This window comes from Schistocerca serialis, chromosome 3 (genome assembly GCF_023864345.2).
Source record: "Schistocerca serialis cubense isolate TAMUIC-IGC-003099 chromosome 3, iqSchSeri2.2, whole genome shotgun sequence".
Taxonomy (NCBI): Eukaryota; Metazoa; Arthropoda; class Insecta; order Orthoptera; family Acrididae; genus Schistocerca; species Schistocerca serialis.
Genome location: NC_064640.1, coordinates 345,733,635 through 345,757,476, shown reverse-complemented (window position 1 = coordinate 345,757,476; position 23,842 = coordinate 345,733,635). Strand labels below are relative to the sequence as shown.

General features: G+C 41.6%; 1 protein-coding gene and 1 pseudogene across 1 annotated transcript in view; one reads left to right on the top strand and one right to left on the bottom strand.

Moving 5' to 3' along the window:
• LOC126470156 (probable C-mannosyltransferase DPY19L1) overlaps positions 1-23,842 on the bottom strand; it is a 216,823-nt gene that overhangs the window by 33,267 nt on the left and 159,714 nt on the right. Inside the window, exons 9-10 of the mRNA XM_050097774.1 lie at positions 3,363-3,580; positions 3,075-3,231 (exon numbers count right to left, since the gene is read on the bottom strand). Of these exons, the coding sequence (XP_049953731.1) occupies positions 3,075-3,231; positions 3,363-3,580 (375 nt within the window). The remainder of the gene's footprint in view (positions 1-3,074; positions 3,232-3,362; positions 3,581-23,842) is intronic.
• Positions 10,898-11,015, top strand: LOC126472234 (5S ribosomal RNA; annotated as a pseudogene).

Genomic DNA, 23,842 nt, shown 5'->3' with positions numbered 1-23,842 from the left:
ACCTGCAGGTTGCGCTGTTGTATCTGACTACAAACGGCACCAGTACAATATCCTCAATAAGTTGCAAGTGTTAGTCATGGTCAGAACAGTGTTCTGTATATTTGTGAGAGCATTATGTTGGGGCTGAGTGTCCATGTCTCAAGAGGATGTATCGATGATTTATATCACATACAGGGAAAGCAGAAAAACATCATCCACTAAGTCACAACACAGACAAAAGTGTGTGTTGAATGACTGTGACAGGCAATCACTGGAGAGGATTTTGACAAAAAATTATGGTATGACAGATGCAAAAGTCACTGCAGAACTGAATGTTGCATTCATGAACCCTGTCAGCATCCAAACAACACGAAGGAAGCTCCAGAAGCAGGAAATTACAGCGCAAGTTGGAATTCTAAAGCCACTCCTCAGTGACACAAATGCCGCACTAGGAAAGCCATAAACCTGAGCTATGAACCAATGGAAGAAAGTCATTTGGTCAGATGAGTCTTGCTTCAAACTGTTTTCAACTTCTGACCAAGTTCATGTTCCAAGAGTGAAACATGATGGGGGTTCGGTGATGATTTGGGCACTCATATCACAGTATTCCATGGTCTCCATTACTACTCTACAAGGTAGCATTACTGTCAAGGATTATGTGACCATTTTGGCTGATCAGGTCCATCAGTGTTGATTCCCCAATGGTGATGCTATGTTCCAATACAATAGGGAACCTGTTTACACAACTTGCATCATCCAGGACCGGTTTTGTTTGCAGAAGGATGAATTGTCACCTCTCCTCTGGACATCACAGTCACTAGATCTCAGTGCTACTGCACCTCTTTACAGTCTACTTTGGAGAGGAGGGTACTTGATCACTATCCATTTCCATCACTGTTAGCTGAACTTGCCACTATATTGCACTAAGAATGGTGTAAGAACCATACAGGATGTGTATTTATCCATTCCAAGATGAGTTGAAGCTGTTTTGAATGTCAACATATTTCCCAGACTGTACTAGGCATGTTAGCGGGTTGTATTTTTCATGTTTGCATATTTTATCCACCCTCTGTATTTTAAGAATACTGAAGCACACTATGTGAATTCTATCTGGTGTTGTTTTAGAACAACCTGAGAGATCTCTTCACAAAACTTGGTATTTTTAACAACAGTTTTGCAATACTTATATATTTTAATGTGCTCTGTTGCTATAAAAAAGACAGTACAGAGCATGAGTAAATATTACAACTTAACAACAGTAAAGAATTGGAATGAGATACAAGTGTACTCATCAACCTGCCACCAGATCATATTTATGTTTTATGAATAGATGGTGGAGGTTGGAACTGAATTCAAGAAATATGAAGTGCAACTTCCTTCACTCCAATAAAAAGAAGTACTATCACAGAAACTCTTGGAATTAATGTTTTAGGCCCTTTTATAATTAATGTTAGCACTTAAACATAATAATATTAAATAATGTTTCATTCTACTGCACTTACATAAAATGAACATCCTTGACTCGTTTCCAAATCACAGATATCTCTCACTGTAGGATAGAAAGTGATTAATGTAATGTAACCACCATTGCCTGAACGCTGTTACCTCTACAAGTGACTATGAAAAAACTGTATGTTTCTTATGCATATTAAATTAGATTATTATTGCCCTTAAAAATATAAGAGTGACACTTCCAAATGTAGGATTAATCCTGCTCTAGCTGCACAAAAGAAATCACAAAATTTGCAAAAACCATGTTCTTTCTGCAAAATGGCCACATAACAAATTTTGCAATTTCATCAACAGTGAAAGCAACCTGCAATCTAGAAGCAATCTGAGGCAAAGAGAAAATGAACGTGACGTTGAACAACACAATTTTAGTAACACAACACATTGAAACTCCGAAGAAATCATTTCTCACAAGCAGAAATAGATTACAACAGCTACAAAACCTAGCAACAGTAACAGTAAAATTAACAGAATTAAACGAAATGACAATTCTGCATAGAGAAAAGAAAGGGAGAAAACTTGATGTCTTGGAAGAACTTGAAATTTTCAGGCACACACCAAATAAAGATGACATGTTGAATGAACAAGTACAGTTGAAAAATAGAAATTTCTTTAATGCTTTTAAACCAGTGCTCTCAGTTTTATGATACTTATAATCCACTTTCTCTCCTCCTTTTCAGAAACATTATTACCTCTGTTAAGTTACACTCATTACCAAATGACCTCTGTACCCTAGTTATGCAAACTTTCTTTTCAAATTCTGTCATATAATGAACTGATGTTCTTCAATATGTATGCAATTCCAGTCGTATTTAACTCTGGTTCTACCTGTGCTACGTAAAACGTAGCAGACTTTGTACTATTTTATCCCGTTTGAAGCTCATTTATAAATGTTACTCAATAATTTGTAAAATTAATTTTTGTTAAAAGAGCTATATTGGCTATACGTATGATTTACTTCACAAAATGTGTAATATACAAAATTGTTTTGCTCACGTTACTAGTGGCTCGCTTGTGGTGCGCCTTACATTACGTTTACTTGGCAGCATGACTAGTTGCCACACAGTCAGTCTCCTCACACCACACTGGTGTTACTTTATGTTTTAATGTTTGAGCTTTTGAAGAACATTATGTTTTATATTTTAATGTATGATTTGAGCAACTCAGCTCTTAAACCACAGTACATCTTTGACAATATGTTCTTCATGTAAGCACTATTTGTTTTACACTCGTTTACATTAATGTAACTTTTATTAGATAAGATATTTAATCTGACATATTAATTTTAGGTAATTACCTTACCTTCTGATGAAGTCACCCTTAGAGGTGACAAAACCTGGTCAAGGTATATAGAAAACCTATGCAACTGGTTGGCTGATTGTTACATATTTTTCAAAAAAGTAAAATTATTATTTTTATTATTATTATTATTATTATTATTATTAGTAGTAGTAGTAGTAGTAGTAGTAGTGATGGTAGAAATTTTTATGGTGGAGGAATGTCTACACTTGGCATAAAGGGTAACATTCAGTGTAACACTAAAAAATTGATAATTTTGTTATTGTCATGTTTTAGATGCAAAATACCTTTCTTGAAGCAAGTAGTGATGCTGCAATACACAGGTGAGGTGTGAGGAACAGTTTCAGTCTCATTACTAAAACAGCCATAACACCAAATGCTGCCAGCTGGATAAAGGTGTAAACGACATCAGTATCCAAAACACTGACCATCTCATGCCACCTCCTGTAACATTATTTTTAAGGTTTTTTCAAAACTTGCAACAGAATTATACTTGTATTAATAACAGTACCAGTAAATTTACTAAATGATAATCATGATTAAGAAACACAACTGCAATTAGAGATTCGTCTTACTTTTTGGGTTCTGAATTAGATTTTTCATTCCACTGACTGTACCAACTCCAACATGCAGTTCCTACTGCAATAATAGCTGCAGGTAACAACAGTGTCTGGGACAGATTTTTTATAACTTCTATGGGCATAAAATCAAATTCAGCAGCACAGGTATACAACATTGTGTGAAAATCCTTGTAGCCCGTGAACTTTGCCCTGAAGATGTTAAATACATGAGCCTGAAATTGAAGTAAGTGATTTATGTTATTGTGTACAATAATCAAAAAGAAATATCATATGTGTGTGAAAAACATGTGTGGAATGAGATTATACAACAGATCACTGTTACAGTTACATTTTAAAACTGAAAGTGAAAAAAAATCACACAACACTGACAAATTTCTACTCAAATAAGAATAATAGGACTGAGGGTTGAAGGAACTTTGGGCACAGAGGAAAGGAGGCAGAGGACGAGGAGAGGGGCTGCCTGTGGGAGAGTACAGGGGGAAAAGGGCATAAGGGGTGAAGGGTGCTGGAGGAGAAGGGTGCAGGAGGAGGAGAGCACATGGGAGGTAGAGTGCTGGGGCAGTAGGTTTCTGGGGGTTAGGGTGTTGTGGGGGGTAGGCTGCAAGGGGGGGGGGGGGGGGGAGGCGTTAGGGGAGTAGGGTGCAGAGGGGGGATTAGGGCATGTGAGATGAGGGGGGACGAGGGCATAAGGGCGCAGAGGAGAAGGAAGAGGGGGAGAAGGTCATGGAGGGGAGAAGAGACAGGGAAGGTGGACATAAGGGAAGATGAAGATATAAGGAAGAAGGATGGATGGTGGGAAGAACAGATGAAGGAAGGATGTACGAGGAGGTCGAAGAAGAGACAGGGGGATGAAGAATTTAAGGGGAGGAAGAAGAGCCTCTGGCAGAGTTTCCTCCTCCTGTCAGAAACGATGACTTATAATGATACTGTGCTTCCCTCCCTAAATAATTGGCATTTGCCTGAAGGGTCCTATTAAACACCAAATGCTGGAGAGCTCTCAATGACCAGCATTCTCTTCTGGCTTGTCTGGATTTTGAAGAAATGTTGGCAATAGTCCAAACAGATGATATATCCTATATGTGTCCAGATGAATTCACAGCAGTGGGCAACATGTACGTGATACTACTGCCATCTGTACATGTGCCTAGCATATCCCATGACTTTTGTCACTTCAATGTAATGCACTTCTTTGTGTGATCAATGTTAGTTTATTGCATGTTGATCAACTGTGAACATCTTTTAAGGTTGAATTTGCTTTCTCTACCAGAGTATCATGTAAATGTGTGATTTTAAGTTTACCAAGGGTATGATTTGGAACTATTCACTCGTCTGTCCTCACTCGAGTATAACTGGCAGACAGTGGTGGATTCACATATCTCTAGGCAGAAGGCGAATGTTGGAAATTGCACAGCTGCCCACTTATGCCTATGCAACAGGTACGCAATATCTGTTTCACTAGTGGCTGATTACCCTGTCAAGCCCAGAAAACACAAGAAGATGAGTACATTTGCTCATATGGAGATGGAAATAACATGCAGATTGGGAAAGAAGACCAGTGTGCATACAGTATGCTTGCCAAGACATGGAGGAGGTTCTGTTGGCACGTATTGAATACATCCAGCTGCAAATTGCTGCTCATCTCAGCACGAATGACTCTTGTACATGAGTTTCGAGGCAATTCTTTCTTCTTTAGATAGTTGGCTGAATTGGCAAAGACAGGCCCACACATGAGGTGGAAGCAAAGTCCTCTATTTACAGCACTGTACCCAGTATCAATCATGGTTCTCTGGTTTGGAGCTAATTAGTAAGTCTTAACCAGACACTCAGATAATTCTTATTCAATCTTTGATGTGAATTTTTCAACCTCTGCTATTGAGTGGAGAAATTTAGGGCCCACCTCAATAGGTCAGGTATATACTACAAAAAGAAGTGGCTATGCGGCCACCAGGATGTGTGTGGCATGCACGTGCAGCATTCATGATAAGGTTCCAGAATCTTTACTAAAGGTAATAATGCCCACTCTGAAACTGAAAGTGAATATCAGTGAAATCTTAAATACAGATTACATATTGTACAGACAGGCTGCATGCCAACAGTTGTGGTATATCGACTGCCATAAGAACTCGATAATATCTAGTGAGGTCATTACGGAATGCTAATGTGAAATAATCTGCGTGAGGATAGGCAATAAAGGCTGATCAAACATGGTAATCTGATGCATTTAAAGACAATATTGGCAGAGCACTTCAGAGAAAGCTTAGGGAATATCTCCAGTATGTTTTCTATTATAATATTGCAACAGGGGGAGACTTCGGTTTTCCAATTATAGAAATACCCAACGTGGTTCAAGAGCAGTGTTTGGAAGTTACTACAAAAGCAAAGAGAGCTGCATACTATTTTGTCAAATACTGACATTTTTATAAAATCGTGGCTGAGTATTCACTATGTAAAGCACATCTTAAATTGTGGCCGGTTCCTGCTGTAAGTTATAAGTACAGAGAGCTGGACTACAGATTTATGCACAGTCAAAGTGTAGTTGGCAAATAATAGCTGAAAAAAGGTACACTGTACATCCATTCAATAATTTCAGGAATTCCAAAATGACAGATATTGAGATAAGTGATTGTGGAAAAGATAATCAAGTAAAATTGCTAAATAATGGAGAGCATTTGGATTGGATACAATAACTGTTAGATTCTACAGAGATTAAGTGAAAGAACATGGTCTTCCCTTCTAGTAGTTGTCTATTATTAATCACTTGAGTGCAAATGTTACTGAGCAATTGGGAAAAAGTGGTGGTCAACCACATTTTCAAGAAGCTTCATTGGACAGACACAGGTAAAAGTAGGGTTACATTGCTGACATCAATCTGTTGTAGAATTATGGAACATATTCTATAGTCACAAATTATGATTTTTTTGGGACTCTCCACTACAAAAACCAATATGGATTCCATAAACTGACATCATGCGAAATTCAGTTCACTCTGTTTATCTGTGAAACCCAGAGCACCACAGACAAATGCACTCAGGTTGATGCAGAGTCAATTGACTTCTGGAAGAAATTATATATAGTTTTGCATTGTCACATTTTAAGTAAAATACAAGCTAAGTATCATACCAGATTTTTTAACACGATTCAGGACTTCCTGGCAGATAGAATACAACATATTGTTCTTAAGAGGATGAAATCGACAGATATCAGGAGTCACGAGGGAGTGTTATAAAGCCACTACCGTTTACAATACGTACAAATAACTCGACTTTTCCCTCAGTTTTGCCTGCATATGTGTTCAACACATATACTGAACACCCCCTATCCTCCTCCTCTCCTTGTCCACCTCATTCTCCCACCTCTACCCGTCTAACTCCCCCTCCCCATTCTTTCTGTCTCTGCATCTTCTCCTCCACCACTCTTTGTCTATTTCCTCCACTCCCTTTCTTTGACCACATCTTCCTGCTCACTCCCTCTTTCCGTCTCTGACTCCCCCTCTTCCTTTCCCACCCACCCACTACTCCTCTACACCTTCCCGATGCCTCATGCATCTCCCCCAATTCCCTCCTCTCTGTCCATTTTCTCCTCCCCCTCATTTTGTCAATCCCTTTCTCTATACATCTCAACCTGTCCCCACCTATGCTCATCAGCATATGTACCCTTTGCAATACAGTTTAATAAAGTAGGCCGATACTACTCCCACAAAACACCTGTAACACAGGGCAGGCTACACATCAGTGGCTTTAACATCATTTATGTGCCCCAGATGTACAGGGTGCCACGCAAAGAAGGTTGATAACTCAGCCCAATACTACTCCAACCCAATACTACTCCAACACAACACGCCTGTAATTCAGGGCAGCCTACATGCTGGGGCCTGGAGAACCATTTCTTGTGCCTGATGTCCTGCAAAGCAGGTTGATTTGGCAGGCCGATACCGTTCCCACACAACATGTCTATCATGCAGGGCAGGCTATTCACCAGGGGCTGGAAAGAAACACATTTTTGCCTGTATCTCCCCTCCTATTGGAGCTAGGGGCTTATAAACCCCACTGTTCTGATACTTGTGAGGCCTGCTGTTCCTGTACGATATTTGACATTGTTGTTGTCTGTAGGATGATTGAAACAACAGAAGACAGTAGCAAAATAGAAGAAGATCTACGGAAGGTCAATGATTGGTGCTGGGACTGACATTTGAGCCTGAATGTATATAAATGTCCCACATTGGGCACAAACAGGCAAAGAGATCCATTACAGTTTAATTACGCTATTGGTGATAAATCATTAGAAACCCTAACTTGCGTAAAATGCCTGGGAGTAACCAAACATACTGACCTAAAGTGGAACAATCGCTTATTATCAATTGTACGAAGAGCAGACACCCGACTGAAATTCACTGTAAAAATCTTATGGAAATTAAATTCGTCCATGAAAGAAGTATCTTTCACAACACTTGTAAAATTGATTCTTGAGCACTACTCTCCAGCCTGGTACCCTTACCAGGTTGGAGTAATAGAATAAGTAACGCAGATCCAATGAAGAGTTGAATGTTTTCTCACAGGATTGTTTAGTAAGTGTGAAAGTGTTACAGAAACGTTCAACAAACTCCAGTAGCAGGTGCTAAAATACAGGCATTGTGCATCACAGAGAAGGTTATTGTTGAAATTCTGCGAGCATATGTTCCAATAAAAGTTGAGTACCATCTTACTTCCTCACACATCCATCTCACAAAATGACCACAATGTCTAAATCAGATAAATTAAAGTTCATATCGAGCTTCATCAACAGCTGTTCTTCCAACAGACCATTTGCAAATGGAAAGGGGGATGGCGAAATTATAATGATACCAGAAACACTGTCTGCCACAGACCATAGGGTGCCTTGTTAAGTTTTGATGAAGATGTATTCTGTCTGGTTCCCTTTTCCAGATTTTTGTGATATTTCAGCAATCTGCCACTGCAAGCCTATGGCAGTCATCCAGACAGACTGATGATTGCAACAAATAAGTTTGCTGAAACTTTGTAAAATCTGGACAACATTGGTACTATATCATATTTTTAACAATAAAAATTAGTAAATATATTCCAATACATGAGCAGCAGTAGTGTTAGGCCGAATAAGTCTTACTACCATTGAACTCATTTATTAAACAGGACAGTCAAGTACAAAACAATAAATGTTGCCCTCAATAGCCCTGCTGTTTGCTCTCCTGAGCTCTTTCCAAATCCACTGCATAAGATCAAAGACGTCGATTGGATAGGGTGCATTTACTAGCCTGCTATAAACTGAAGTATATCTATGAGCAAATTCGTTACATTTAGAAGGCTGAGACTTGCACTGCCACAAACACTGAACAGTAACTGAAAAGGAATCATTGTTTCATCTGGGATTAAAAATAATATTATTATTATTATCAACAAAGATTCTGTTTTCCACTTTTCTAATACCGTCTGCACATTTACAGGTGTCGATCAAAACCAGTCTTGGTCCTAAGTACTATTCCAAGAAACTGGTATATTAATGTACGTCGAATCTGATAAGGCCGGGACGCACACGGCGTGCCAAATTGACGCGTGCAGCAAGTACAGGCAACGGGCGGGCCAAACCCCGGCCTGTCACATGGCGTTGCTCGGTCCTGCTCGAAAGTAACGCAGAACGCCACGACGTTTCATTAAGCCTTGCGGTGCGGCATTTTTCGGTCGCTACAACTATCTTGAGTTCGGCGGAACCGCACTGTCAGCGCTGTTTAACTTTCCCAATTTGTTCACGGTGTGAAGGACGTTCACAAATCCTGTGGTTGTTCGTACGAAAACAGGCAGCTAACGAGCTATCTTCGCAATCCTTTAAAACGTAGGAATGACAGAAGAGAGGGATGAGAATTCTCAATTCACATAAGCGACAGATACTACATATTCGCTATGAAACAAGATTACAATATCATGCAGAAAGAATTTGGAGATTTAGTTGACAATGAAAGAGCAAAATGTTACAACGACTGACAGATGGGATTCATTGTTCTGTATATCAAAAATCACTAGTGCCAAGTTTGCCGGCCTGTAGCACGGAAGAAATTGGTGGTGCAGATAGATAACGAAGTCGCACGCATTATTCCATTGTCAGATGCAACAGTTTTCACTGGAACAGAACAAAGGGTATGGATACCTTATACATTACTACAAAGCATGTTGGATAAGTCAAGGGGCATACCTGGAACGATTTTTAGATTTAAAACTGACTATTGACGAATATATTAAGGTCAAAGGAGTGCAAGAACGAAAATTAGAACATCCGCAATGGAGTGTACTCGCATTTTAAGTAGACTTGACTGCACACTGCCCACAGCAAGGTAACTTCTTTCTGATTTGGTGGGGATGCATTTCAAAAGAAATTCGCATTGTGGATGGGACGCACTCTCTGACAAAAGACAGTCCAGTTCCATAAGCTCACTGGCGTTAAAGAAACCGCGGCGTTTGAAGAATTCATTGTGACCTTGAAAGAATTACAAGGCTAGTTTTACAAAGATTTTGAGCACAGTGCCAATCTTACATCTGTTTCCGAGCTGTTTTTGAGACACTTCGCCGTTTCAGTTGAAAGTGCCAAAGTACATGTGCAGATGTAACTGACTGACCTGCATGGCAATTCCAGTTTTAACGACAATTCTTTTTACGTTCAAACGTCTACATTGCTTTCCTCATGTAGAGTTTCCAAGTCTCCATAATGAGGTTGCAAAAGTGCTACAATATTACGATCGACATATTTGCGTGAGACTTTTTTTTTTCAATTATGAAACTAAAGGGGTCACGATTACGTGGCAACTTGAGTGAAAAACTGTGTGAAATTTTCTGTGTCTGTCCGTATGACGACAGTTTGTACCAGATAAAAAGTACATTATGTCTTCAGTGTGATAAAAATAATTAACTAATACTAAAAATTTGTTTTGTTTGTGAACCTATGTTGTCGCAAGATATAAAATCTAATAGTATGCAGTGCAACTGTATGCCATGTAAATACGGCCCGTTCGCAATTTCCCCCTCTTCCCCATCCTCGCGCACAGTCTGGCTTGGCGTTGGGGAAATACGAAGCAAGGCCAAGTGCCTTGGCACTCGATCCCGGGCGTAGCCCGCGAGCCGAAATCTTGGCCGTCCCAGTGGTAAATGTTTCACAAATTTTTAACTTTAATTGTGGTATGACTTGGGTGACACACTCCCCTCCCCCAATTTTCTTGCTAACTGCTCACTGCTGCTCCTACTCCCACACAGTGGCGTGACGTCACATGCTTTGAATAACTGAGTGAAATTGCCTGTTGTTGGTTGCTGTCGTCCATTGTTGCCAATACTCCATAGTGGAAGAATAGTACACATCATCTTCAGCACGGGGATCCAGCTATCGTTAAATTTCCTACTGAAATTGCTGGGCTGTTGAACAATATCTATTGTCTCTCTGTATAGCCTTTCATGGTATCCGCTTTTGGCTACCAGTGCTTGAGTCCTATAAAAATGAATATGGTGGATTCCTGTCTACAAAACATGTTCCACGCCAACGGCCTCGCCGCAGTGGTAACACCGGTTCCCGTCAGATCACCGAAGTTAAGCGCTGTCGGGCTGGGCTAACACTTGGATGGGTGACCATCGGGTCTGCCGAGCGCAGTTGGCAAGCGGGGTGCACTCAGCCCTTGTGAGGCAAACTGAGGAGCTACTCGATTGATAAGTAGCGTCTCCGGTATCGTAAACTGACACATGGCCGGGAGAGCGGTGTGCTGACCACATGTCCCTCCATATCTGCATCCAGTGACGCCTGTGGGCTGAGGATGGCACGCCGCCCGGTTGGTATCCTTCCAAGGCCCTGTTCGGACGGAGTTAGTTAATTAGTTAAAAGCATGTTCCATGACAGCTGATCTCCCCATCTCTCCCTTTCTAAAATCGCCCTTGTGCTCTTCTAGTCGTCATCTGACTGTTCTTTTTGTAGTACCCACATACCCTTTCCCACAACTGCTTTTTGCAGCGGTTTGTGAGTATCCTTGGCCAATTTTAGGTGATTCTGTATCTTCCAGGTGGCTTTCTAGAGTATCGCAATGTTCCATTTTGTTAAGATTTTTCGTACGTGGTCAGTAGTGTCCTTAATGAAGGGCCAAGAATGTTCACAAACTGCTGTTAAAAGCAGGAATTTATAGGATTCCATGAAGTTGTGGGGAGGTGTACACGGGTACTACAAAAAGAACGATCAAAAATCGAATAGATGAGCACAGGGACAACTGCAGAAGGGGAGAAACTGACAGATAAGCTGCTGCGGAACATGCTGTGCAGGGGGCACAAGACCACCACATTCATTTTGATAGGAGCCAAATACAGGCAGCCACAAGACGCTACAATGAAAGGCTACACACAGAAGTCATAGAGATTGTTAAACACCCCAGAAATTTCAATAGGAAGGACGATGACTTGAAACTGAATGACATTTCGATCCTGGTGCTAAAAGCGCGTACTAGTTTTCCACCAAGGGGTGATAACAACAGCTGACAACGGCAACCGACAATGGTCAATTTTGCTCGAGTATTGAAAGCATGTTACGCCGTGCCACTGCAAGGGTGCACATGCAGACAAAATTTTGCAGCAGCCAGTAGCGAGTCAGGGTATCAATCAGACACTCACTCAAAGAAACTGTGATCCGCCTTGGAAATGTCCTCTACAGATGGGAACTAAACATTGGCTTGATAACGGTATAGTAGCCCAGAACATTTTATGAACTGTGGTGCTACTTTGTTACTATTATGGATAGAGAGTTACGGTTCAGTCAAAATGTCTGTCTTTTGTGATTTTTGACACAATTTTACTGTAGTACTGAAAAAGACTTATTTACAAACTTTACTAGTTTTTTTTTCCTGTATCCTTTTTTCTACAATATTGGGCCTCTTTTCTTGTCTTTTGAGCATTAAGTGTTATCATTTGATGACTCTTTTGTGACAAGCCAAGACAGGTGGATAGTGTGGAGAAGTACTGGGAAGTGGAGAGTTTAGGGAAAAGGAGATGGAATGGCAAGAGGATGGAGATTAGAAGGGAAGTGGAGAGGAGAGGGCAGTGTGAGACATGAAAGGAAATTTAAGAATCTGCAGCAATACCTTTGGGGAAGTTACAAAAGAAAGAAGTAAACGCCAGCTAACAATATGCAATCAAGCTAGGTAGTTGTTGATAACAATATGGGCAAACCAAAGTAGACCATATAGAATCCACAGTTCTTTCTTCATTCTTTACAAAGATCACATATGGACAGCGAAAATATTTAATTAACAGTAGACAACTGTAGCACAAAATTAAACTAAACTCTGCCTGAAGAGGCCATGAAGGCCAAACGGTACAGATCGGCCGCTGTGTCATCCTCAGCCAACAGGCATCACTGCATGTGGATATAGAGGGGCATGTGGTCAGTTCAAAATGTGATTAAGACTAAAACTGATGCAACTAATAACAAATCCACTTAACTGAAGGTACTACGTTTCTCTATCCAGTAAATAATCAGCAAAACAAAAAAAACAAATAAAACATTGTATGGCGCTAATTGTAAAACAAATAACGGTATTCTACAAAGCTCATGCAACATGGATAACCAGTAAAACCAGTTCTCGAATACGATGGAATGCATAATACACAAAATTGCATGCTCGTCTCATCTAATTTTCTTCGTTGGTGTAATTGAAACACTTATACTAGGGTCGTCCACAAAAAACGTTCCGTTTCTATTTCTATACGCGGCATCGCTACGATCGCAGTTCCGAGCATGCACGGCAGTTACTCTGACTCAACGAGAAGACGTGTACGCCATTTTCAGATCGCTGCTGCCGACATTTGCTTTTCTTAGTCCTTCTTTATAATGTCAGCCGTAATTGAAAATGCCGCCGCGTGTTGAATCAGATCTGTGATTCGTTTTCTAAATGCAAAGAAAGTTAAACCGAAGGAATTTCATCCGCATATCTGCGAGGTTTACGGACAAAATGCTACGCGTGATTCAATAGTTAGAAGACGGGTCAGACTGTTCAATGAAGGACGTGATCAAGTGTACGATGAAGAACGAAGTTGACGCCCATCTGTGGTTACGGATGAACGGTTCACACAAGTGAAGATAAGATTAAGCACACCCGTAAGTTTACACTTAGTGCCCTTACTCTGGAAGTTCCGCAAATATCGCGATCACTAAAATGTTACTGAAAAACTTAAATTTCGAAAACTTTGCTCACGTTGGGTACCCAAAATTCTTACTGAACAACACAAAAAACAACGGACGGGCAGTGCACTTCAGTTTTTCACACACTACAATGAAGAAGGCGATGGTTTTCTTTCTCGGACAGTCACGGGGGATGAAACTTGGGTATCATACGACACCCCTGAAACAAAACGGCAATCAATGGAATGGAGGCACACTTCATCCCCAACGAAGGTTAAGCCCAAGCAAATCTTGACACCTCGAAAAGTCATGTGCACCGTTTTTTTGGGACATAAAAGGCATTTTGCTGATTGACTTCTTTCCACAAGGCCAAACAATCAACGTACATGGTTACTGCGAGGCCATTAAGAAATTGCGCCGCGCAATACAGAACAAACGCCGAGGATTACTGTCAAAAGGTGTTATTTTTTTCCACGATAATGCCCGACCTCACACGGCGAATGTGACCAAACAACTCTTACGGGAATTTTACTGGGACGCGTTTGATCATCTTCCGTACAGCCTGGACCTCGCTCCTAGCGACTTTCATCTTTTCTTACACCTAAACTCTGTCCTTGGTGGTCAACACTTGAACGATGATGATGAGCTGAAAGAACATGTTACCACATGATTGAATACACAGTCGGCAACCTTCTATGAAGAAGGCGTACAAAAACTTGTGCCATGCTATGACAAGTGCCTACAAAATTTCAGAAGCTATGTAGAAAAGTAGTTTAACAGTTGTAGATTTTTGTACAATAAATATTTTTTCTGTATCTGTACAAGTTTGTTTTATATAACCAAACGGAACTTATATATGAGGTTATTGAACTTTGTCAATAAAAATAAGCTATTATTGACTGAACAAAACAGTTTCAATGACAACAGATAAACTGAAACACTTGTCTCTCACTTCCTGAAGCAAGCCTTCAGTGCCATAGATCTTAGTAGGTTAAGCTGTGAGCTGTTTCTAGATGGAACTAATTCTTATGAGGTAATACACTGTGCCCCTTTCCTTACGAAATTAAATCATTATGATTTTCATGGAAGTGCCTGCAACTGATTTCTGGAAAACAAGAAGTTATGTCATAAAAACAGAATAATTTCTCTTCATACAGGAAACTCAGCTATGGAATACCACCAAGTCTCTGGATTGGGCTTTTTTGTTTTTATTAATGATTTTCAACAGTATTTGTCAGTATCAGAGGCTGGTACCAGCCAAGGACAAAGTCAAAGTATTTCAAAGTGAAAATAAATAATAATGGCAAGAAAACCAGCTGAAAGATGGTTTAGTTAAAACAGTAGGAAATAATTATTTGTGTTGTACCACTACAAGTCACTTCATATTTATGTATTAAATTATAATTTGAGATTATTACTTCAAAATGGCTCTGAGCACTATGGGACTTAACATTTGTGGTCATCAGTCCTAATTACTTCAAAGCAGTTGTGATATCTACAGGGTGTACTCGGTGTAAGGCGCCAAAATTATACAGATGGCACATCTCGCAATGCTTGACAAACAGGTCTAGTAACATGTTTGCGTATTTCCTACGGTTGTCTCCGAAAAAAACAGTTCGTCTCAGGATAATGGTTTTGGAAAAGTCGATACTTGGCCGTGCACGTACGTAAGCAATCGGTTCCTGTAATGAAATTTTCACTCTACAGCGGAGTGTGCGCTGATATGAAACTTCCTGGCAGATTAAAACTGTGTGCTGGGCCGAGACTCGAACTCGGGACCTTTGCCTTTCGCAGGTAAGTGCTCTACCAACTGAGCTACCCAAGCACGACTCACGCCCCGTACTCACAGCTTTACTTCTGCCATGTAGGAGACGAGGTACTGGCAGAAGGCAGAAGGCCCGCGAAAGGCAAAGGTCCCGAGTTCGAGTCTCGGTCCGGCACACAGTTTTAATCTGCCAGGAAGTTTCAATCGGTTCCTGTTATTGCCCGCTGTGCGTATTGACATCGCGAGCGTAAATCGTAAACACATACGCAACTGCGGCCTGAGTGGCTGCGTCATTATAATACACCGAGCGACGACAGTAGGCGAGTACCTGTGCAGATGTTATAGCAATTCCGTTAACTGTTAGGATGGAAAGGAGATTTACTATAGCTGAACTATGCGATACGCATTTAATTTATAGCGAGGAAAAAGGTGTTCCGAGGGCAGTTGTGCGAATTTATCGAGAACGCTTCCCACAACGCACGAAAGACTGCTGTGCACCAAAGGTTTGTGTCATTGTAATTCTCTACTTGTATGCGTTTATTATGCATTTACACCTTAATAAAGTGCAGTAGTTATCTGCACCTTTTTAAATTTTCGTCCGTATGCGAAACGTATCTTCTGTTCTGATATGCTTTCCGCTTTTGTTACATCATTACAGAATACAACTGACGAGTACGTATTTAATTTCCTTAGATTGAGAGATACTGGCTCTTTACTGCCCCGCGCAGAAGGCAGAGGCCCACAACGCGCCGATCGTACATTGGAAGCTGAGGAAAGAATTCTGGACCACATCCAGGAGGATCCTTCTCAGAGTACTAGAAGCATCGCCCGCCACGTGGGTATATCGCACACTGTGGTACATCGCACTTTGCAAGAGGAGCGTCTGCGGCCTTTCCACATTCAACGCGTACAAGCATTGGAAGAACAAGATTTCCCTCCACGACGTGAAGTCTCAGAGTGGTTTTTGTTACACAGTGCGCAGCATGATTTTGTCAACAAAATACTCGTCACAGATGGAGCGTGTTTCACTCGCGACGGAATAACTAATTTCCATAACATGCACACGTGGAGTGTACACAATCCTCGCCACGTAGTGGCAACACATTTTCAGCGACGATTTTCCGTAAATGTGTGGGCATGTATGCTCGATAATTACATTATTGGGCCCTATGTTTTACCTGCACGTTTGACTGGTAACTATTACCGAACGTTTCTAGAGGAAACACTGTTACCGACGTTGTTAGAAGACATTCCGTTAGGCATACGTCATAACATGTGGTTCCTCCACGATGGTGCTCCACCCCACATTGGACACAGAGTACGCAGGTTTTTGGATAGTCGATTTCCAGGACGATGGATCGGGCGTTCGGGTCCACGTCGATGGCCAGCATGCAGCCCTGATTTAAATCCACTGGATTTTTGCTTTTGGGGCCATATGAAGGAACTTGTTTATGCTGAGCCAGTAAATAATGTGGACGAATTGACGCAGAAGATTTTAGATGCTGCCAATACCATAAAGGCCAATGTGCATGTGTGTGAACGAGTGCGACGAAACTGGGTTCGCCGCAATGAAGCATGTGTAGAAGCGAATGGTGGTCATTTCGAACATTTATTGTAGTATTGGTGTAAGAGGAAACGAAGTAATGGGTTTTCTTTTCGTTACGATGTTGATGTACAGAAGGAAAATAATGTGAATTTTGTATTCGTTATGGCATTGCCGTAAAAAGGTGAAATAGTTGATTGTAATTAATGTACAACTATCTACTTGGTGATTGATTGAATTTGTACTAATGGAAATACATTGTGTTTGATATGAGCTTGTCATTACTACTACGGCCTTCGTTATCGACTTGTTGAGAAACAGACTGGTTGTATTCAATTCACGTAAAGCGAATTGCACATTCTTGACAACCCAAAAATCGTTTACATTCCTTTTTTCGGTACCACCTGATTATCACACCACGTCGTTGTACACGTCTAATGATTTCAATCCTCTGGTCGGCTCGTTGCCTTTCTCTGGCCGCCCCGTCATTATAGGCAATAAGCTCCGTACGCCGTGTACTGTCGGTTGACTACGTAAACAGAAATGTGTATACTATCTATCCTACGAACATTAGGTTTTAATAATACAAAAATAAAGTACATGATACAAGAAAATGTCATTAGACTTTTTTGTCAAGCACACCGAGATGTACTATCTGTATAATTTTGGCGCCTTATACCGTTTACACACTGTATATTGAGCCAATCTTCTCTTGATTAGCAAACACTGTGGCTGCGCTTGAGGCGTTGCTACCATGGTGAATCACAAGGAGGTGGTGATACACGAAGCATGCGGCATGGATCAGTTATTGACTACGTTAGAGGCAAGAGCTAGTGTGAGGCTCTGCACTTGTCTCCGTTTAATGGACTGGCAATTACCATTTGTGGTCGACGATACATCTTGCAAAGAGATAGCCGTGACAACTGTAGTGTTTGTTGGCAAATACAGCCCAGTCATACTGATGTTATTTGTATGGCCGATTGGTGCAACTGACGGAGCTGACAGGCCCTTCATTGACTAGCTGCCTGGAGTGGATGCTTCTGATACATGGAAGATGGAGTTTAATGCCGAAAATTGATCAACATTTCGATGCATGAAATGGTGATTTGGTATCCACTTGTAAAGAGACTGAAATTGCATATGAACCAGTGCCTCACTAGTTCGACTGAAACTGTGGTAGATAATTGTCATTTTAAGATTTCCTAGATTTCGAGGGCTGGAGGCATCCACTTGTTTAGTAAACTTGTCTACAGATTAATCTGCTCGTTCAGTGCAATATTTTAGGTTGTTCATGTGTTGGCTCACATCCTTAGTTAATGACAACTTATTCGGTAACTGTGCCTTTAGAGTGATTAAAGCTAAATAGCTTTGATTGGCTTCCATTCAGAGTTTTGGGTAAGCCAAGGATGAGAGTTATATTATATATATATATTGTGTAACTCTAGTCCTTTGCGATTTATGTGAAGGAACATTCCTTATAATTTTTTCTGGTTAAACATTTTTAAATTTTCTTAAAGATTAGGTGCTTCTAGCCACTGTGAGATTTATATGATACTGTTGGTCATTGTTAAGTTCAATTAAGTTTTTTTTTTAAATTGTGGCAATATTCACAGAGCAATTTACTTCCTTAAAATTTTGCTAGCTAAACATTTGAAATTCCTATAGCAGATGGGGCTCTTCTAGCCATTGAGTGCCCCATACTCAGCAGTCGTCCATCATCACTGTGGAAGACACGAGCCATGCCTGGGCATGGGCGTTCATCATCAGAGTCATTCTCTGATGATGAGTCATTATTAAATTAATAATTGAAGTACTTAACCATGGCAACACTCGCCGAGCAAGTCTGTTCTTACTAACTGTTATCTCCTTTTAATACTGAAGTGTCACTGATGGCTTTTTTTTTTTTGTTAGCACCATGTGTGTAATTATTTTAAAATGTGTGTCTTAGATTTTCACTGAGGCTTGTTTGTCAATGTTTTTGCGAAGGCAGCTGACAGGAAGACTGTAAGGCACCATTCAGTTGTGAAGGTCACACCATCCTCTATACTGACTACACCAGTGTAATATGAATTTGTTCTTAATAGTGTAATCCAGCATCTGCTGTACATTGTACCTATTTTTGGATTATTGCAATTATTGTTTAAATAAATGTGTTATTTCTTGTATTGCCTCTCGATTTGTGTCCACGATCCTTCCTATGTTTGAACTGAGTGTAGGTAGCTGGGTTATTTTTTTACAAGTCAGACAGCTCATATACTTGGCCACTATGCTCACAATTAATAATGTGAAATGTACAACAGTAAATGAGAAGATAACAGCTTAAGAAACATTCCAATCAAATACAATAACTTTGTAATTGACACACTGCAGTGATGGAGAAGGGAGGGTGGGGCAGGGTTGTTAGCATGCAACCAATCATGCTTGACTGACTAGGCACTGCATGTACCTATAAAACAGGAAAAACACAAAGCATGACACACTCAAGAATGAACAACCACTTGGCTCTCCGAAATTGAGAATATGTTGTTATTGTAGGGCCTGGCTGGCTGAAGCGAGGGGGGGGGGGGGCGGTGGGGCTAGGGACAGACAGGCAGTTGAAAAGACACTTTATTGCTTTTAATTATAGCTGGTGCCCAGCAATGCTGACGTCAGACCTGGGAAGCAAGCCGGCAGCCTGTCATTAAGCCAAAGCTCTGACATCAACAGTGCACTCCTTCTACTTGTTGCATTGACCCTCTGATGATGAACACCCATGCTCAGGGACAACTCGTGTCTTCCACAGTGATGAGGGAAGACTGCTGTGCACAGGGAATGATGCGCTGCTTCCTGGCAGGAGTCTGACAGTGGCTGGCATAGAAGGTAAGTCTGCTGTGCTATTGTGCCAAGCCCCCAAGGTGGGCTTAGTGCAAGAGGCTGCTGCCCCATCCCAATCTCAAACCCACTAATGCAGCTGGAGGCTTTCAGGTGTCTTGTCGTCTCGCGTAGCCCTGGCATCGTGGTAGTACTGCTGGGCACCAAATGCCTCTGCCTGAAAATTCACAGTTATTTATACTACTCTGGGGTGCATCTGTTGCACTATTGCCTGGCTCCCACTCACGTAGCTCATAAGAAAGTACTAACCCTAGTGTGGTGACACAGTCCTGCCCGCTCTGGCTATTACCACTGTGTGGTGCAGGTTTTGCAGAGCAAAGCTAGCCCATCTTGCAATCATTTCACGTATATCTTGCTATAACTTATATGTCACCAAACTGCACTAACCAGCAAGCAGCAACTAACACAATGCTTCTTACATAGTTCGCTTTGCCCCCTTCACAGGAAAGAGCCAGCCCCTCGGGTGCTGCTCAGAACTGGCTCCCCACCGTGAACTACTACCACCATCAAATTACAAAACAAGTGACACGCTCCCAAGATTATACTATGCTATCAATCTTAAATACTATAAATTTCTTACACTACGTTAAAGTTCTTGGTTGCTTCCTTGTAATTCCTTTACCACATTCATTCCTTTCTGTATTTGTGTCCGCTACACATTCTCATTGCTGTCTCTTTTACAAAAAATATTCTCCATCTCATGTTCAGGGGATCCAGTCGACTGGGACCTGGATTACCCGTGGATCTGGTTGCTGAACAGGTCTCTATCTCAAGTAAATAAAAGCTGTGCAAAACAAAATCATAGTCACTATGGTGCTAGGAACTGCAACACTCAAGGCCACTGTCACCCATTGTCTACTGTCCTGATAGTGTTCAATGTGCTGTATTAGTTACTATGCAGTGATCCACCCCACCTGTGTGGCTGTCATCTGATTCAGAGAATGAATTAGACTTGGTTCCCAGATATCATTTAGGAAGGTAACGTTTTGTTTAGGAAACATCTCCGAGGGTTTGTCCAGAAAAATACAGCTGCCATTGTGTCACTTCAAGTGAGTAACTCTTGTCATTGTAGCTGGTAAATGAAACATTGGTCTCGTCATATTGCAGATGGTTCCATTAACTAACAACCCACTGCCTCTTAGCTCCATGCGTCTCACTCCCATGAGCTTCCCTTGTTTGTAACAACTCTCCAATACTATTACATTGTCGTACGCCAGTATACCCACGTAGACCTGCTTGCTGAAAGTATTGCTTCAATTTCGTCACCTACTTTTCGCATGGCTGACCCTTTGCCTTGCCCTGAACAATTGTGTGGCACATGCGTTTCCTCCCATTTGGATCTCGCGAACGGGACATATGGTGACTACCCTGCTTTGACATTACTATAAATCTTCTTCTGTCATTACTGCATGTCGGTTCCAGTCTTTGATATTAATAACATACCACTCTTTTTTATCTGCACAAACGTCCTCACTGTTTCTAACCTTACTGGATAGGTGTGCTCTGTGTAACACCTCAACAATACATGTTTGTCCGGGACTTTCACTGACACATAAAACTGTGTACTATGTTTTCTCACCTGCACAGTTGCTCCAAGATAGGAGAAAAGTATGTTTTGACTATTGCGCTCCGCTATTAATTGTAGTTCCGGTGGTAGCTCTTTCCGCACCTTTCTCAATCCCTTCAGACACTGTTCAGGTGACAACAGGAATGGACTCAATTGCCCAAGCATTGCCTGATGAACGGCTTCCTGAAATGCCACTTCACTCTTGCGTCCTAGACACTATCCCATAGTCATTGCAAAAGTCTTTTTAGCGTTATTCTCGCATCCAACACATTCATTTCTGTTTAAACTGCCTCTTAATCACGGTTCAGAGTGCTAGGTGATGCGTTGGCATAATTCATTATTTCGCCGGTTATCTTCGAAGCATACATGTGTTGTTCAGCACGCTGCTTTCCAAACTCCTAATCTGTGTGGAATGCCACTCCATTCCCCCCAACCAACTCTCTTGCAGCTTCCGCTGTCCTGTTTAGCTCACTCACGTCGTTTGTATTCCTTCTCAAATATTATCTTGAGTATCATTCCTCACGCACCTTTCCATCATTTTTGCCTTTGCTCACTCAGTCACCCGTACGCTATGTGTAACTTTTCTTGTTTCTCTAAGACCTCTTTAAATACTCCAATGCTGCTCGATAACTACCATAAACCTGAGAATACCTCTTCCACTCTCTTTAATTCATTTTGCAGTTCGCATACATTAAATATCAAACCTATTGTTCACCTGAAACTTGATACCACCACATCGTGCTGCCTGGAAAACGAAACTTTCCCATCCACCATCCAGGTGATGATCTCACATTGCTCCCACTCCGCCCCAGGAAAAAAGGTACGGCACTGCCTAGGCTAGCATCCTTCCTTCCTTGCCCTTGCTGAAGGGCAACCTGAGGACAAGGACCATTATCACCTCCCCTCTCCACAGAAGCCTGCTGACTCTGATCTCTCACACAATATCTAAATATGATCCTTGCCCTAACACATACATACGATCCTACCCTACATTCCTTTAACAACCTACAAAAAATCACACGAAAAACAATGAAGCGTAACAAAACGCATCGATTACCTTCTTCCCATTAATGGATACGGTATATGAGGTACAGTCTTAGATATACAATGAGGTGTCAGAAGTCATGGGATACCCCCAATAGCATGTCGGATCTCCTTTTGCCTGGTGTAGAGCAGCAACCTGGTGTGGCACAGAGTCAACGACTCACTGGAAATCCCCTGCAGAAATATTGAGCCATGCTGTCTCTACAGTCTTCTATAAAAGTGTTGCCGCTGCATGATTTTGTGCATGAGCTGACCACTCGATTGTGTCCAATAAATTTTCGATGGAATTCATGTCGCAAGATCTGAGTGGCCAAACCATTTTCTCGAACTGTCCAGAATGTTATTCAAACTGGTAACAAGATGCACTGCTGTCCATAAAAATTCCATCGCTGTTTGGGATCGTGGAGTCCATGACTGATCGTAAATTGTCTCCAAGTAGCCGAAAATAACCATTTCCATTCAATGATCGATTCAGTTGGACCAGTGGACCCAGTCCATTCAATGTAAACATAGCCCACACCAGTATGGAGTCACCACCAACTTGAACAGTGTCTTGTTGACAACTTGGGTCCCATGGCTTTGTGGGGTCTGCGCCACACTCTACCCTGCCATCAGCTCTTACCAACTGAAACTGGGACTCATCTGACCAGTCCACGGTTTAGCAGTCGTTTAGAGTCCAGCCAATATGGTCACAAACCCAGGAGAGGCGCTGCAGGCGACGTGCTGTTAAGCAAACGCTCTCACGTTAGTCGTCTGCAGTCATAGCCCATTAACGCCAAATTTCGCCGCAATTTCCCTTAACAGATACGTTCGCCGTACGTCTCACATTGATTTCTGCAGTTATTTCACGTAGTGTTGCTTGTCTGTTAGCAATGACAATTCCGTGCAACCGCCGCTGGTCGCGGTCATTGAGTGAAGGCCGCCGGCCACTGCGTTGTCCATGGTGAGAGGTAATGTCTGAAATGTGGCAATCTCGGCACACTCTTGACACTGTGAATCTCGTAATACTGAATTCCCTGATGATTTCCGAAATGGAATGTCCCACGCGTCTAGCTCCCACTACCATTCTGCGTTCAAGGTCTGTTAATACCCCTTGTGCAGCCATAATCACGGCAGAAACCTTGTAAAACTGACAGTTCTGCCAATGTTCTTTTACACCTTTTGTACGCGATACTAATGTGCATATAACTTTCCCATGACTTTTGTCTCCTCAGTGTAAACCCAGCTGCCACAGAGACTAAGTCGGAATTATTCACATAAGGCGGCCAATATAACCGACCGTTCTTCAGAATTGGCCGGCCGCGGTGGTCTAGCGGTTCTAGGCGCTCAGTCCGGAGCCGCGCCACTGCTACGGTCGCAGGTTCGAATCCTGCCTCGGGCATGGATGTGTGTGATGTCCTTAGGTTAGTTAGGTTTAAGTAGTTCTAATTCTAAGTTCTAGGGGACTGATGACCACAGATGTTAAGTCCCATAGTGCTCAGAGCCATCCTCAGAATTGTTAACTCCGGTCATATGCACGATCTGTCAACACTGCA